A 15,016-nucleotide genomic window follows, 5' to 3' on the forward strand; every position below is an offset into this window, starting at 1 on the left:
CTCTAGGAAGATAAATTCATATAGTCCTTACACTCGAACAGCACAAACCTTCATCAAAACATTTCCCAGTACCAAAAGTCAAGGATGTATTTGCCAGAAATGCATCTTTATTTAAATCGATATTTAGAGAAAAGCTGATATTTGCACTATCACTTGCTGAAGGCCAAAGTCAAGTTATACTTTCAAAGAGGCACCTAGTAACTTGATAAATGCAAATTACATAATTTGCAGAACTGATCACTGCGTGTTACCAGTTTTCAGTTTTTATAAGAAGAAAAGTTCTTTTCAAACATCTTTGACTAACCACTCATGTTTTGCATTAAGCCTACTAAACACACGCTACTGGAACTTGTCTAATCAGTGTATAACATATCCACTGGAAACTGATAGTCTAGGACACCTAGCTCTTCACTATAATCAGAGAACTATCTATAAATAACTTTATCACTCAAATTAAAAAATTCAAGTTGCAGAATATTGTTATAATTAAAAACAACCAAATGCATACATCTTGTACACAGAGAGATCACACCAAATCATTGTTAAAGCTAGATACAAATGCTTTGAGTAGTATCATACAAGAATTCAGAATTGATATCAGAAAGATAAAATGCTTTTGATGTCTGTAACACTGAATAACACATTTAAAAATCCTTTTATGTTAAAATTCTGAGCTGGAGTACAAGTTGCTGAATTCACTCTCCTTACATAGCATTTAAGCAGTGTGATCCAACTGTTATCCCCATAGTTGTGCTCCTTAGATAAAATCATAAATAAGATGCTCTTTTTTGTTTCCTCAAGAAATTGAGACTGCTGTATTCTGTTTTTATCTGAACAATCACAACTGGCAATTTTCTTCAGTTAAAAACACATGGCACAGAAAATTAGTTCTATACCATCAACAGACTGACTTGAAAAATATAAATATATATTGTGTTTATGTATAATGTGTATATATACACTTAATATTCATAATAGGGAATCAGAACAATTTTATTGAAATTACTTTTTAAGAAAAATTGTTGTGACTTCATGTCCACATAAAGCATTGAGAATTTTCAAGTGTACCATGTGAGAGAGGGTTTCTTAAAACTAAATGAAACATACTGGTGAAATATAAGGGAATATGCTTTTTTTTTTCTTTCTTTCTTTTTTTTTTAAGATACACTTTGAGGTCTGCAATTTTCACCAGTTATAGCTTGCAAGTTACAAAAACTGAAAGAATTATCTGGAGTCAGTGTTTCCTCTCAGCAGGCTGCTGCAGGCAGAGTTTGCTCCCAGAAGAAACTATTGGCAAATTATTCTCAAGGTGATGATTGATGAGATGACTTATGCTGTCAAAGACACGATCTTTTGTACGAACCTTCAAAAAAAGGATGCAAGAAGATAGATTAAGCAGGAAAATACTTTTCCCCTTAACTTTGCACCAAATTCTCTAATAATAAAATGGGACAATTGATCATGTCTTAGGGAGTGATTGCTCTCCCATCAGAAACAGTAGAAATTAGTCTCTGTTTTGTCTATGACTCTTTTAGTCTCTCCAAATAGATACTTGGCTAGCTCCCTATGGGCCAGTGTACTGTTATTTACACTTGATGAATAGATCTGCTTGAAAAGCTTCCATTAAACATTTTGCTTTGCTGTAAGATGGACTTTTAGCTCAAGTTCTCTTCTTCAAGAAATTAAGGGCTCCTTTTAAGTGTTTTCACTTTTTTTTTTTTTTTTTTTTTCCCCTGGCAACAGCAGAACCTGTCTGTGCACTTTAGCATCTCTGCCTTTCCCTCAACAAAGAAGGTACCAAAAAACATCACTGGCTTCCACTGGAAAATTCCCTTTCCCTGAAGGTGACCAGACACCACTTCTATTTGGCTTGGGCTTGCCCCATGCTGCATGCATAGTATCTGCTTGGGACTTTGAAACTGAAACACTTTAGGACATATCATTTTCTCTGGCCCTCTTACTAGCATTTGTACCAGTATCCTGCTGAGTGAATTATTACATCTGTGATATGAGAAAACTAATGTTGCAAGGTAAACCAGTCAAAAGCTAGGACAGAACAAAACATAATTTATATTACAAAGAGATATTTAGATTTATAACTTCATCTTCTCTAAACATTTTTTTTCCTTTTTACACAAACTACTTAAGGCATATAGTCCCACAGGCAGAGTAAAGCTGAAATAGTGCTCGGTATTGGGATGGCACTACAGTGTCACAAGAAAAAGTATACAGATACTGCTCTAAAATTAAGCATATCATCTATTTTCCTTCAACTTTTCTCGAAAATATCTAACATTTTGTTAAATCTTTCCAGAAAGGTGCTTTAGTGAGCACCTCACTTGAAATATATCAGTCTTCATAATAAAGTTCAGGTAACATTATTAGAATTTGGGATACAATATCACAGGAAAAAAAAACAACAAACAACTCTGATAGCAAATGATACCTTCCACTCAGCTGCACGTAGCTGTGTCACTAAAGAAAACCAGCAGGCTCTCATGATTTTTCATACTTCTTTAAAACACCACCCCATGTAATTTTGCAAAGCTGTATTTTGAAAATTAAGATATATTTATAACAACAGGAGCTTTCATTACCTATATTCAAACCAAGATACTTTCAGTCCTCTCAACTCAAGTTAGAGTTTTCTCACCATCAGCAGAACACATCACCCTCACTAGGATTCAAGCTCTGATCCTAAACCCAGTAGGAAGTTTGCAGTCCTTGCCTTTAGCATGCCTTATCTAAACAAGTGGGTTTTTGTTGTTGTTGTTGTTTTGTTTTGTTTTGTTTTTTTGTGAGCTGGATCAGAGTAGAAGCATCAGGACAATTAACTGCTCTCAAAACAGACCTTGATAGGCTGTAACATGCTGCTGGATAATCTGTGTCTGAAGCAGCTGTCATGCACTCTTTGTATGAGCTAGCTTTTACAGATTATCACTCCGAGGCCATGCAGAGAAGCACATGCCACCAGCATACTGCTGAGGCCTGCCTGACAAATCACAAACGAGGCTGCTCAGGAGCTGTGTCGGGACCCCACAGTTCATACAGCTCCACTAACCTAAATATAGCTATGGAAAGGCTATCATTACTGAGTGGTGCCTCCTGAGTCAGCCAAACCTGCTGCAAAGCAGCAGGAGAGCCCTGCCAAGGTGTGCAGAAACCATCCCTGGCCTTAGTACTCCCTGCCAGCAAGAGGAGTAACAGATACGTGGCTATCATCAGGCTTCCATACCTCCTGGCTTCACATCTCTGCATCTGCCACACCACATAGCAACATATTCCTTGCAGAAAGTAGCCTGTAGTGCTTATTTAAAAAAAAAAAAAAAAGAATTAGGGGATCCTACTGCAGGAATCAGCAAGCACCCACCGACATTTTAAAGAAAGAGGCTACTCCTACTGGTAGAGCTCAGGCCAGGAGCTGGAACATAGAAGTGTTAAAAACATTCTTTGACTGCCCTCGTGTGGCAATGGTGGGTAAGTAGGCCAGAGAGGGCTATGGTTATTCTGGTTAGAGTCCACAAGACCAGCACGATTCTCCAGGTCTTCCTTCTGCAGGTTTCTTAGCTGAAATGGTTGCCAACAGGCCATCTCCTTTCCAGGGGTTTCTCATTTACTTTGTGTCTTTTAATGCTGCTCTTTATAGCATAAGACGAGTTGCCAGTTGCCAGCTACCAGGAGCCAAGATTAAAGTACACCAATGCTCCCTGAAGCCTGCCTCAGCCTCCCTGGAAGTGCAACAGGACAACCAGAGAAAAAGTAGTTCTTGGCACTCACTGTGCTGCTGCTGGGAGGCTTCATCAGCTAAAGGAGTCTCTGTGCAGCAAAGTGATGGTGTAGTTTTTACCCCACCTGTCTCCTAGCTTTCAGGGCTGGAAAACTTCATGGCCTGGGGGGCTTGGTCTTGGTCCTCAAAACTGCTGGCAAAAAGGCTGGTTGAACTTGCATGGCTACATCTTCTAGCAGCTAGAAGATTAAATAAGGACTTAGCTACACTTTTGAGTAAGACAATACTGCAGTGGCCAAAGCTGGGGAACCACGTCCCTAGGCGTCCTGCAGTTTGCCTCAGTCAAGCAGGATGTCTTCACCTACCCCTACAGTGTGCAGAATTCATGCAGTACATCTTCTCCTAGGCATTAGAAAAGAAACAGATGTAATTGGCATCTAACATGAGGCTGTCATCAGTTGCAAATAAGCTTAAACATTCGGAGAAAATACAAAGTCGAAAACCTCCTGTATTACTGAGTCACACTTACAGTTCCTTCTGGGTCCACCAAAAGAAGGTGTTTGGCTTGTCCATTCTGCATGCCTGTCAACACGTAAGAACCTGGATTTGTGGTACTCTTTCTCACAAGGAAGTCTCCACATTTCTTTAACAGCTGTTCAGCTTCTTTCCTGCTCATCTCTCCTTGATACCATGGCTCTATACTCAGGTCTTCTGTTCTAGTCCAGTCAGCAGCTCTACATAAGAGAGGACTAGTACATTCAACAGAAGTCAATTTACTCAGCACAGGCTCAGACGTTTGGTTCTTGAGGGCATCTTCAAATGGTTCTAGTTGTGGAAATAAAATAGGTACAAGATTATTCAGAGGTAAATCATATTGCAAAACAGTGATATTCCAGTCATTTTAAACTGTACTTATTTTGTGTTACAGCAGCTTCTCTTTATCTTTAGGGAAAAAAAAGAATAAAAAAAGAGAGAGAGAGGTGTGCTGCTGGGCCTACTGATTTATGTCATATACTAAGACCAGAGAGTGTAATACGTTAAAATAATATGTGACATGCAAAAATATAGAGACAAAAATCAAAGTGAACCTTGGCATGAACTTTTGAAAGATAGTGATTTTATTTCAGAAATGGCCATTGTCAACAGCTGTAGTTATATACCCTGGTACAGAGCAAAGCTGTGCTTTTGCCTTACCAATTACATCATTCAGTCTCATTTCAAATAAATTGCATAATACTAGTACCCAAAGTCATTATAATCATATCTGTTCCATCATCAAGCAACATACTCACTTAACAGTTATCCATTACTGAGTCTCCAGCTCATTGGTATCTCTGGAAAGAATCAGTCACCCTGATTACTCAGTCTCCTCCAAGCCTCAGCTTAGGGAGGGGACTTTGTGACACAGAGGCAGACTGACACCTGTAGTGACGACATCTGTAGTGTGATTTACCTCAGTGAAATCAACCTTTGAGAAACAATATTTTAAATTTCAGCTGAATCTTTAATCCCAAGAGTGGAATGAAAAGATGTGTCATTAAATATCCCAGCAGTCCTACAGAAATAGTAAATAGGTCAGTGCATGCTTCATTATAGGCTGTACAGAAGCTATTTGCTCTTTCAGATTTTCATTTGGCCAGCTAGAGCATATTCAAAAGACATATTTTTTTGTGCCCACTAGACTTACTAAAAGACATCTGCAGAGCAGTACTGTGAGGCATTACAGAAGCTCTAAATAGATTGCTCTGACTCTAGGGACACATAGCCATACTTACACAGCACCACTGAGAAGTTTTTTTAGGTCAGATTGAAAGGACACATACAGGGCTGTCACAATTTGGCTAATTCTTAAATCTATCTTGTGTATGTCTTCACTACATTACAGTCTGCACAAAGCCCATGCTTAACTTGACAAATAACTAACTTTGTTCTAGTTGACATATTTTCAGGTACTACTTTTCCATTATGTTCCAATGGTCAATAAAGTATAATGCAGGTTGGAACATGAGAAATCAGTTTTCATTTTTAGGAAAAGAATATGTGCAGTATAGAGGTAAGCATGTCTACATTTTAAGGGCAAAGCTGTTAGAAATCAATGTTAACATGCATAATTTCAGACAGCAGACTTTTCTTATTTCGTACATATGTACACTCTAACTTTCTCCCCTCTCCCTTTCTTTCATTCTAAAATCAGTGAAAACATGCCAGAAAGACAGATTTGGCTGAGATATAAGAAATGGAGACAGGCAGACCCAGGGAACTACAGGCCAGTGAGCCTCTACCTCTCTGCCTGGGAAGATCATGGAGCAGATCCTCCTAGAAGCTATGTTAATGCATGTACAAGATAAAGAGGTGATTTGAGACAGCCAGCATGGCTTCACTAAGGGCAGACTGTGCCTGACCAATCTGGTGGCCTTCTGTCATGGAGTGACAGCTTCGGTGGACGGGAGAAGGGTGATGGAAGTCATCTACCTGGACTTCTGCAAGGCCTTTGACATGGTCCCTCACCATATCCTTCTCGCTAAATTGGAGAGGTGTGGATTTGAAGGATGGACTGTTCAATGGATTAGGAATTGGCTGGCTGGACGCAGTCAGAGGGTTGAGATTAATGGTCCTGTGTCTGGATGGAGGCCGGTCACAAGTGGTGTCCCTCAGGGGTTGGTCTTGGGGCCAGTGCTCTTCAACATCTTCATCAATGACATAGACGATGGCATCGAGTGCACCCTCAGTAAGTTCGTGGATGACACCAAGCTGAGTGGTGCAGTCAATACATTGGAAGGAAGGGAAGCCATCCAGAGGGACCTGGACAGGCTGGAGAAGTGGGCCCATGAGAACCTAATGAGGTTCAATAAGGCCAAGTGCAGGGTGCTGCACTTGGGTCAGGGCAATCCCAGGTATTTATACAAAGTGGGGGAAGATCTCCTTGAGAGCAATCCTGCGGAGAAGGACTTGAAGGTCCTGGTAGATGAGAAGCTGGACATGAGCCAGCAGTGTGCACTTGCAGCCCAGAAGGCCAACTATGTTCTGAGCTGCATTAAAAAAGCAGTGTCCAGTAGGGAGAGGGAGATGATTGTGCCCCTCTACTCAGCTCTTGTGAGGCCCGACCTGGAGTACTGGGGCCCCCAGTACAGGAAGGACATGGAGCTTTTGGAGTGCATCCAGAGGAGGGTCACTAAGATGATCAGAAGGCTGGAGCACCTCTTCTATGAGGAAAGGTTGAGGGTACTGGGATTGTTTAGCTTGGAGAAGAGGAGGCTCTGGGGAGACCTCATTGCAGCAGTACTTGAACGGAGCATATAAACAGGAAGCAAAACAGCTATTTACAAGGGTGGATAGTGATAGGACAAGGGGGAACAGTTTTAAACTGAGACAGGGGAGGTTTACGTTAGATATTAGGAGAAAGTTTTTCACTCAGAGGGTGGTGATACACTGGAACAAGTTGCCCAAGGAGGTTGTAGATGCCCAATTCCTGGAGGCATTCAAGGCCAGGCTGGATGTGGCTCTGCACAGCCTGGTCTAGTGGTTGTTGACCCTGCACATAGTAGGGGGGTTGGAACTAGGTGATCATTGTGGTCCTTTTCAACCCAGGCCATTCTATAATATACATAACATGCAGGCACCTATCACTTTGTCTCACTGCCTTTTAGTTATATGAACTAAATTGAATAAATCACATCAGCAATTGAATGGACGTAGGGAGAGTAAGACAACAAGAAAAGTTTTCTATGCATCAAACAACTTTGCCTATACTTTTTTTTTTAAGTATCTGCTCATGACTAAAAACACTGTTTATGGGTAGGAGCAGCAGCAAAATAATGCTGATGCTGATGCTTAAATCTCTATTTTAAGACTGTAGATAGTGACTTTGGGAAACCTGACTCCCAAGTTAAAATAGATAGCTAGGTAGGATTGTCATTCTACCCAGAGGAAGAGATAACAGACTCTTGTAATTTCCCACTCAGTTTTCATGCTCCATAAAGTTTTTTGCTGTATGCATTGACTTCTTAGTACCACATAGGGCAGGCAAGGAGGTAGTTCTCCAGCCATTCACTCACTTTCCCACATGACGAGGTCCATGGTTAATTTCTCTTCTGACACAGATAGCCATGATGCTATGGACAATAAAAGTTTCAGCTCAGATTAACATACTTAGTACAGTCTAGCTTCAAGACTTTGGTCAACTGCATTTTTAACCACATCAAATATGAAACCACTATGATTTCTAAAATTCACCTTAAGTTCACTGGAACACTAAAATTCCATCTGGACAATTCTATAATTATTTGTACGCAGAATTAATGCATAAAGGTATTGATTCTCCTGTTAGAAAGGGAATAAAAAGGAAAGGAGCTCACTCATGTCAAAAAGATCCTTTTCTGGGCTGCTCTCTTTGGTACTATCTGTGTTTCCACTGATGTCACTTTCAGCATCTGCTTGAAGTGCCAGTAGAGTTTCCATGTTTATATGCTGTGCGTTCACATACATTGGCATCTCTGCTCTTGCAGTTGCTTCTGATTTTCCTTCTGGCATACTGTAAATATCCAGGGGTCCTAGAAAATTCAAGAGATTTTTTTCTTCTTCTTCCTTTTTGTATTTTACAGAACTGTGTTGTTAGAATGACCAGATGATAAAATCACAGCCCATCACCACAGGTTTAAAATTACCTGGAATGGGAGCTGGAAAGATAATAGCTGATAAATCTTGTAGGAAAAAATGCTGATGAATGGACAGAACTGTGTTTCAATGAATTTAATTATTCAGGAAGGAAGGGAATTTTTTTTGTAAATAAAGATTGTGAATTTCAAAACTTATATTCAGCTGGGGACTTGTGAGGAAAAGAAATGAAACAGAGTCCCCAAACTGCACATTAACACCAGATAACATATTCCAGCATTTGAAAATAGAGTCCCCAGAAACACCTCAAAGCTGTCACTTAAGGATGGATGGGGTAAAATTTTATACAGACATTTTTATGTGATTTCCATATAACTTACAGGCAACAGAAAAATGAAAATGATACAGTATTTGTTGCTTTTAGAGCACAGATCATGTGCAAACACATGCATTATTCCATATTTTAAAATAGCTGCTGACTTTAGGCCCTTCCTTTGGAAACTCCATCTTGCATATTCTTATGGATCAGAGTTTCTGAAAAGACCAAAAAGCCTGTCTTTAAATACTACAGACTTTAAAACGTGGCAAGCCAGATAGCTGAAAGTTTGGGCCAAATGCATATATGAGTTGTTCTGCAAAATATACATTTTTATAAAATCGTACATTAAATAATTTAGCCAGGGGTATTTATCATATGCTTTACACTGGTATCAGCAATAGATTCTTATCAAAAGGAATCAGTGAAGTGCATTTCATTGCCTTAAGGCTTCAAGGCAATAGACTGCCACGTGCTTTGCACACCAAAGATGTCATACAGTATTAGAGATAAAACTAGCAAGTCTCACCTTGCTTAACAGTTTCCTCATGCCAGTCTTCATTGAATTTGTCTCCTAAGTGACGATTCTGGTAATAGATTTTCTCTCTTCTCACTCCTGCTGCAAACTAGAATGGATACATGTGCAAAGAAAATTTCAATTATCTTCAAAACACTCTGGTATATTATGAGTGGCTTGGACAATTTCCTTGGTTGTACACTGTGTACTCCCACTCTTCATTTCTGATTTATTATTGTGTCAAAATACATATCTCAGAAATGTGTGTAGGAGTAAGATATTTCTGGTGACCTTCATGAAAACTTCACTCCTTCCTGCTTTTATTAATTCCAAATGACGCTTTTGCCTCCACAGGCAGCCCTGACATCCTACGGGAAAAGAAACCACATGTGGGATCAGTGGACACCCTGAGCACTCTCCAAAGCTGAAAGACTCACATCATTATTATTATTATATCATTAATAATATTTATTAATAACAACAATAAATTAATTTAATGTAACAATAATTTATTAATTTTCATTTAATTTAATAATAATCATAATTATTATATCACTGGAGGACTCACTCAGGTATTGATAGCAGAATATTTTCTGAAGGCCCTTAGAGATTTCAGCAGATGTGAACTGGATCTAAAACACTCACATGGCTATGTAGGTACTGCAGTTAAACTTCCAACCATAATGCTGGCAGAAATATCTGAGCTGGCTTCATTTCAATGTGAGATGAAACATCTACCTATGAATCTGGCTGATTCATAGACTATGCTAGACTGTTCAAAAGGCTTTGTATCATTATTTTTCCAGTTAGTGTACTCATTTCATACTCCAAGACAGATATGGTGTTTACAAATACAGTAATCCTTAATGAGTTTATCTTCCTTGAACCTATGTAATTTTTTAACACCATGAAGAAATCACCTCCCTTTCCCCTCAAAATGCCTAATCTGTTGTCTCCTAGATCTTCACTGATCATTCAAAATTAAACTAGCCAAACATTTATGTTCCTGATGTATCCACCTTAGAAGACTTTTTTTTCAGATCCACCTGTGGGAAGGTAGAGATGCAACTGCACTGACCTGAGCTGTGTCTGCAGCAGTGGGAATCTTTGCTTTGAGTCTGGCGTTGATGAAGCCACCAGGAGGGGGCATTTTATTTGGGATATTATTATAATAGGGGTGTTCTGCTGCTGCACTCTCTTCCTCCATCAGTGGCTCATCAAAACTCTGCATCCTGTAAGAAAATGAGTGCTTCATTTTATCCTTCACTCACAAAGCACTTACAGATACTTGCAGCATGTTAAAACTGTTTGTCAGGCAATCACTTCTGCATCTTATTTGGAAAACTCAGATACCATTATAAGTCAGGAAGAAATGATGGATTGTTCAGCATACCCACTCTTGGACAAATTTGCTCTAATTTTTTGAAAACTCCTTTTGCAATGGGTGAAATTCTTTAGTCTGAGTAAAGGATATTTTCACTTACCTTCAACAATTAGTAAAAACAGCATTAATAAAATATTTGATTTAATTTCACAGTATCCTTTGTCCATTACTTCACTGATTGACTAAACTCTAGATCATTGTCTTTAATTTTTCCTACTCTAGCACCAGTAAATCTTCGAAGTTATTCCAGTAATTCTGGAATAACTTCATGAAATCAAGAGATTGGATCTGTGATTTCAGTTGGAATTTAACATTTGTTTATATCACTGGTCATATTGGAAACCTAGCAACTCTAGTTCACTTCATCTAAATTGACAGTGACTATGACAGTAACAACAATAAGGAAATGTCACAAATTACACCCATTTTTAGCCATCCAGCTCTGCATATAAACTACAACAGAAAACACATGATCATTTAAATAATTCCACTATGGAATCCTGATTTAGCCCATTATTTTAAAATGGCTGTGTTCCTTTCATATTCATTAGGAAAGTCCTCATTTGCCAATTTAGCAGAAATCTCTTTCTGAAGCATGTAAATCCTGTTCCTCTTCAGCAATTTTTTCTACAGCATATTTTAATAAATTAATAGAAAGTTAAAGTAGATTCTTTAGCAGTCTTCTGTAATCATACTCACCTATCATGGAAAGTAGGCATCTTAGAGGGGCACTGCAAGTACTGCTTAAATCGAAGCTCAAATGCTTGCCCTATGGTGCTGATGACATCCTGGGCAAGGCCATTACAGCATTCCAGTATATGACAAGCTACATGAAAAAGATTAACACATGGAAATTGTTACTTATGTTAGAGCTCATACAGTGCATCAGGGATTCACTGACCTGTGACAAAGCATCTACATGTCAGGCATAGTCGCCCTATTCATGGTATGCATATTTCAATAAACCCTAAGGCAAGCACAGTGAACTTCAAACAGTGGAATATTTAAAGGTTAAATAAAATTGCTATGGCTTATACCTGTAATAGGTGAGAGCACAAATCAGTTCCACAATGTTAACAGGTCCATAAAGACTGTAAACCTCATAAAAACTCATCTGTAATTACCTGAATATAACAGACTACAAGAAAACTCTGAGGTTTAAGTTGAGCTTATAAAGACATTTGTAAATAGTAACAACACGAACTATAAAATACTTAACCACCCCATACTTTCTTTGTTTTCATTAATGTTATCCCATTTTAGTTTTATCCCAGACTCCCATGACTACAGTGTTGGAAGAGAAGGATAAAGGCTTTTTAGGAAGGACAGGCAGAGGAGATTAGACGGATGCTCTATGTCAATGACAAACTGGAACACACAGACTTCTGTCCAGGGATGAATGAGGAGCTAACCGAGAGTTCATGGGTAAGGATTAAAAGGAAGAAAAGGTTGCTGACATTATACTGGGAGACTGCTACAGGCCACCTGACCAGAAGAAGCAAGCAAATGAAGCCGTCTACTAACAGACAATCAACCTCTCATTCACACAACCTTGTCTTCATGGGGGACTTCAACAACTCTGATATCTTCTGAAGCAATAACACAGCAGGGCATAAGCAATCCAGAAGGTTTCCTAGAGTATGTTGGTGATAAGTTCATTCTCCAAGTCATAAAGGAACCAAAAAGGAGATGTGCTATGCTGAACCTCACTCCTGTCAATAAGAAGAAGCTTGTGGGGAATGTGAAGCTCAAAGGCAGCCTTGGCTGCAGCAACCATGAAATTCAAGACTTCAAGATCCTTAGAACAGTAAGGAGAGCACACAGCAAGCTCAGTACCCTGGACTACAGCTGAGCAGTTTTGGCCTTTTCAAGGATCTGCTTGGTTAAGTACTGTGGTGTACAGCCCTTGAGGGAAGAGGCGACCAAGAAAGCTGCCTAATATTTGATTATCATCTCCTCTCTATCCAAGAGCTATGCATCCCAGCAAAGAAGTCAGGCAAAATGCTAGGTGGCCTGCATGAATGAACAAGGAGATCCTAGCCAAATTAAAACACAAAAAGAGAGCCTACAGAGGATAGGAGCAAGAACAGGTAACATGGGAAGAAGACAGAGACACTGCCCAAGCAGCCAGAAATTAAAGTAGGAAAGCTAAAGCCCAGACAGAATTGAATCTAGCCAGTGACATCAGGAGCAATACGAAGGGATAGCAGGGCTACTCTCATAATATCTAATAATTTTTGCTCGATTGCAGCAACTGGGAAGGGTATCCTAAGACTAAACAGAGGCAATTACTCCTATCTTAAAGAAGGATGAGAAGGATGACCCAGAGGACTAAAGGCCAGTCAGCCTCACGTTGGTCCCTGGGAAGATGATGGATCCAGTTAATTATGGAAACCATTTCCAGACACAAAAAGGAGAAGATTAGCAGTAGTCAGCATAGATTCACGGAGGACATCATGTCTAGCCAAAATGCTAAGCTTCTAGTATAAAATCACAAATCTGCTGGACGAGGGAGGAGGGGTATGTATTGTCTTCCTGGACTACAGAAAGGCTTTTGGCACTGTTCCATATAGTTTCTTCTCATAGAGAAGCTGTTGAAGTGTGGGATGGATGAGCAGACAATGAAGTGGATCAAAAGCTGGCTGAACAGCTAGACCCATATGGTAGAGGTCAGAGGTGCTAAGTCTAGTTGGAGCACTCCAGGAGTCAATATTGCATCCAGTCCTGTTTAGTATCATCCTTAACAATCTGAACAATGGAGTAGAGTGCACCCTCAGTATGTCCTCAAGGAAGACACAAAACTGGTGACTGAGTAACTGAGTCACCAGAGGGGACATGTAGACACCCAGAGGGACCTTGATAGGCTGAAAAGTTGGTCTGACTAGAGCCCCATGAAGTTCAACAAATATAAGTGCAGAGTCCTACACATGGGGAGGAAGAGCCCCACGCACCAGTACATGCTGGACACCACCCAGCTGGAAAGCAGTTCTGCAGAATTGAAGCTGGGGTCCTGGTGGGCACTAAATTGAACACAAGACAGCAGTGTGCTTTGCTACTAAAAAGGTTAATGGTATTCTTGGCAGCATCAGGCAAGGCATTGTTAGAAGATAAGAGAGCTGATCCTTCCCCTCTACTCAGCATTGGTGATGTCATACCTGGAGTGTACTGTCCAGTTTCGGGGTCTCCAGTATGAGAAAGATCTGGACATACTGGAAGGAGACCAAGACAAGGCAACCAAGATCAAGGAGCATCTGTCTTGTGAGGAGAGGTTGAGGACTGTTGGGACTGTTTAGCCTGGAGAAGAGGAGGCTTGAGGGCCTCATTAATGTGTATAAATTCCTGAAGGAGAGTGCAAAGAAGACAAAGCCAGGCTCCATTCAGTGGTTCCCCTTTGCCAGGACAAAGGGCAGTGGGCACAGAAATATAGGTTTCCTCTGAGCACCAGGAAGCACTTCTGTGCTGTGCAGGCAATGGAGCACTGACACGGGCAACCCAGAGAGGTTGTGAAGTCTCCTCCTTGGAGATCTTGAAAAGCCTCCTGAATGTGCTTCTGGGCACCCTGTTTTTGGTGTCCTTGCTGGAGCAGGGGTTGGGCCATATGGATCCATAGGTCCCTGCCAGCCTCAGCCATTTTTTTATTATTACCTCAAGTTTGCAAGTTTTTCTCTTTGAGTTCCTGAAATGTTTAAATTTATAGGCTAAGGGAAGAGCAGTAACAATGATTCTAGCCCCTAAAATTATCCAAGTAATACAGAGGAATGGAACATTTTCCAGTGTATCTCTATGGAGAGAGACACTCCCAGCAAGCTGCAGTGCCACTGGGGGAGCACAGAACCAGGACTCTGGTTAATTCCCTGCATCACATCTTTCTGAGGTCCCTGTTGCATAGGTGGTGAGGAGGGAGGGTGGCACGGAATTGCAGAACCGCAGAACCACAGAATCACAGAGTTTGGAAGGGACCCCTAGAGATAATCAAGTCCAGCCCTCTGCTAAAGTAGATTCCTCAGAACAGGTTACACAATAAAGCATCCTAGTGGGTTTTTAATATCTCTAGTGAAGGAGACTCCACAACTTCGCTGGGCAGCCTATTTCACTGCTCTGTCAACCTTAAAGAAGTTTTTTTTAAGGTTAATATGAAGCTTCCTGTGTTCCAGTTTGTGCCTATTGCCCTTTGTTTTGTCACTGGGCATTGCAGAAAATAGCCTGGTTCTGTCCATTTTACTCTTGCCCTTCAGCTACTCATTAAATATTGATAAGATCTCCTTTCACTCTTCTCTTCTCCAGACTGAATAGGTTTCTCACCTTTTCCTCATAAAAGTGATGCTCCAGGCCACTCATTATGTTTGTGGCCTTCTCTCTTTCTCCAGAAGTTCATCATCTTGAACTGAGGAGCCCATAACTGGACAGAGTAATCTAGATGTGGCCTCAACTTGCTCCACCTGCTGGCCCCGCTCTTTT

General features: G+C 40.3%; 1 protein-coding gene across 5 annotated transcripts in view; it reads right to left on the bottom strand.

Moving 5' to 3' along the window:
- Window positions 1-461: 461 nt before the first annotated feature.
- SHC3 (SHC adaptor protein 3) overlaps window positions 462-15,016 on the bottom strand; it is a 103,963-nt gene continuing 89,408 nt past the window's right edge. For all 5 annotated transcript variants that reach the window (XM_046905840.1, XM_025145195.3, XM_040656351.2 and 2 more), the window contains 6 exons: window positions 11,258-11,384; window positions 10,253-10,406; window positions 9,187-9,283; window positions 8,083-8,277; window positions 4,257-4,552; window positions 462-1,363 (listed from right to left, as the gene is read on the bottom strand). In XM_046905840.1, the coding sequence (XP_046761796.1) occupies window positions 1,235-1,363; window positions 4,257-4,552; window positions 8,083-8,277; window positions 9,187-9,283; window positions 10,253-10,406; window positions 11,258-11,384 (998 nt within the window). In that variant the 3' untranslated portion in view covers window positions 462-1,234. The remainder of the gene's footprint in view (window positions 1,364-4,256; window positions 4,553-8,082; window positions 8,278-9,186; window positions 9,284-10,252; window positions 10,407-11,257; window positions 11,385-15,016) is intronic.

This window comes from Gallus gallus, chromosome Z (assembly GCF_016699485.2).
Source record: "Gallus gallus isolate bGalGal1 chromosome Z, bGalGal1.mat.broiler.GRCg7b, whole genome shotgun sequence".
In the NCBI taxonomy this organism is placed as follows: domain Eukaryota; kingdom Metazoa; phylum Chordata; class Aves; order Galliformes; family Phasianidae; genus Gallus; species Gallus gallus.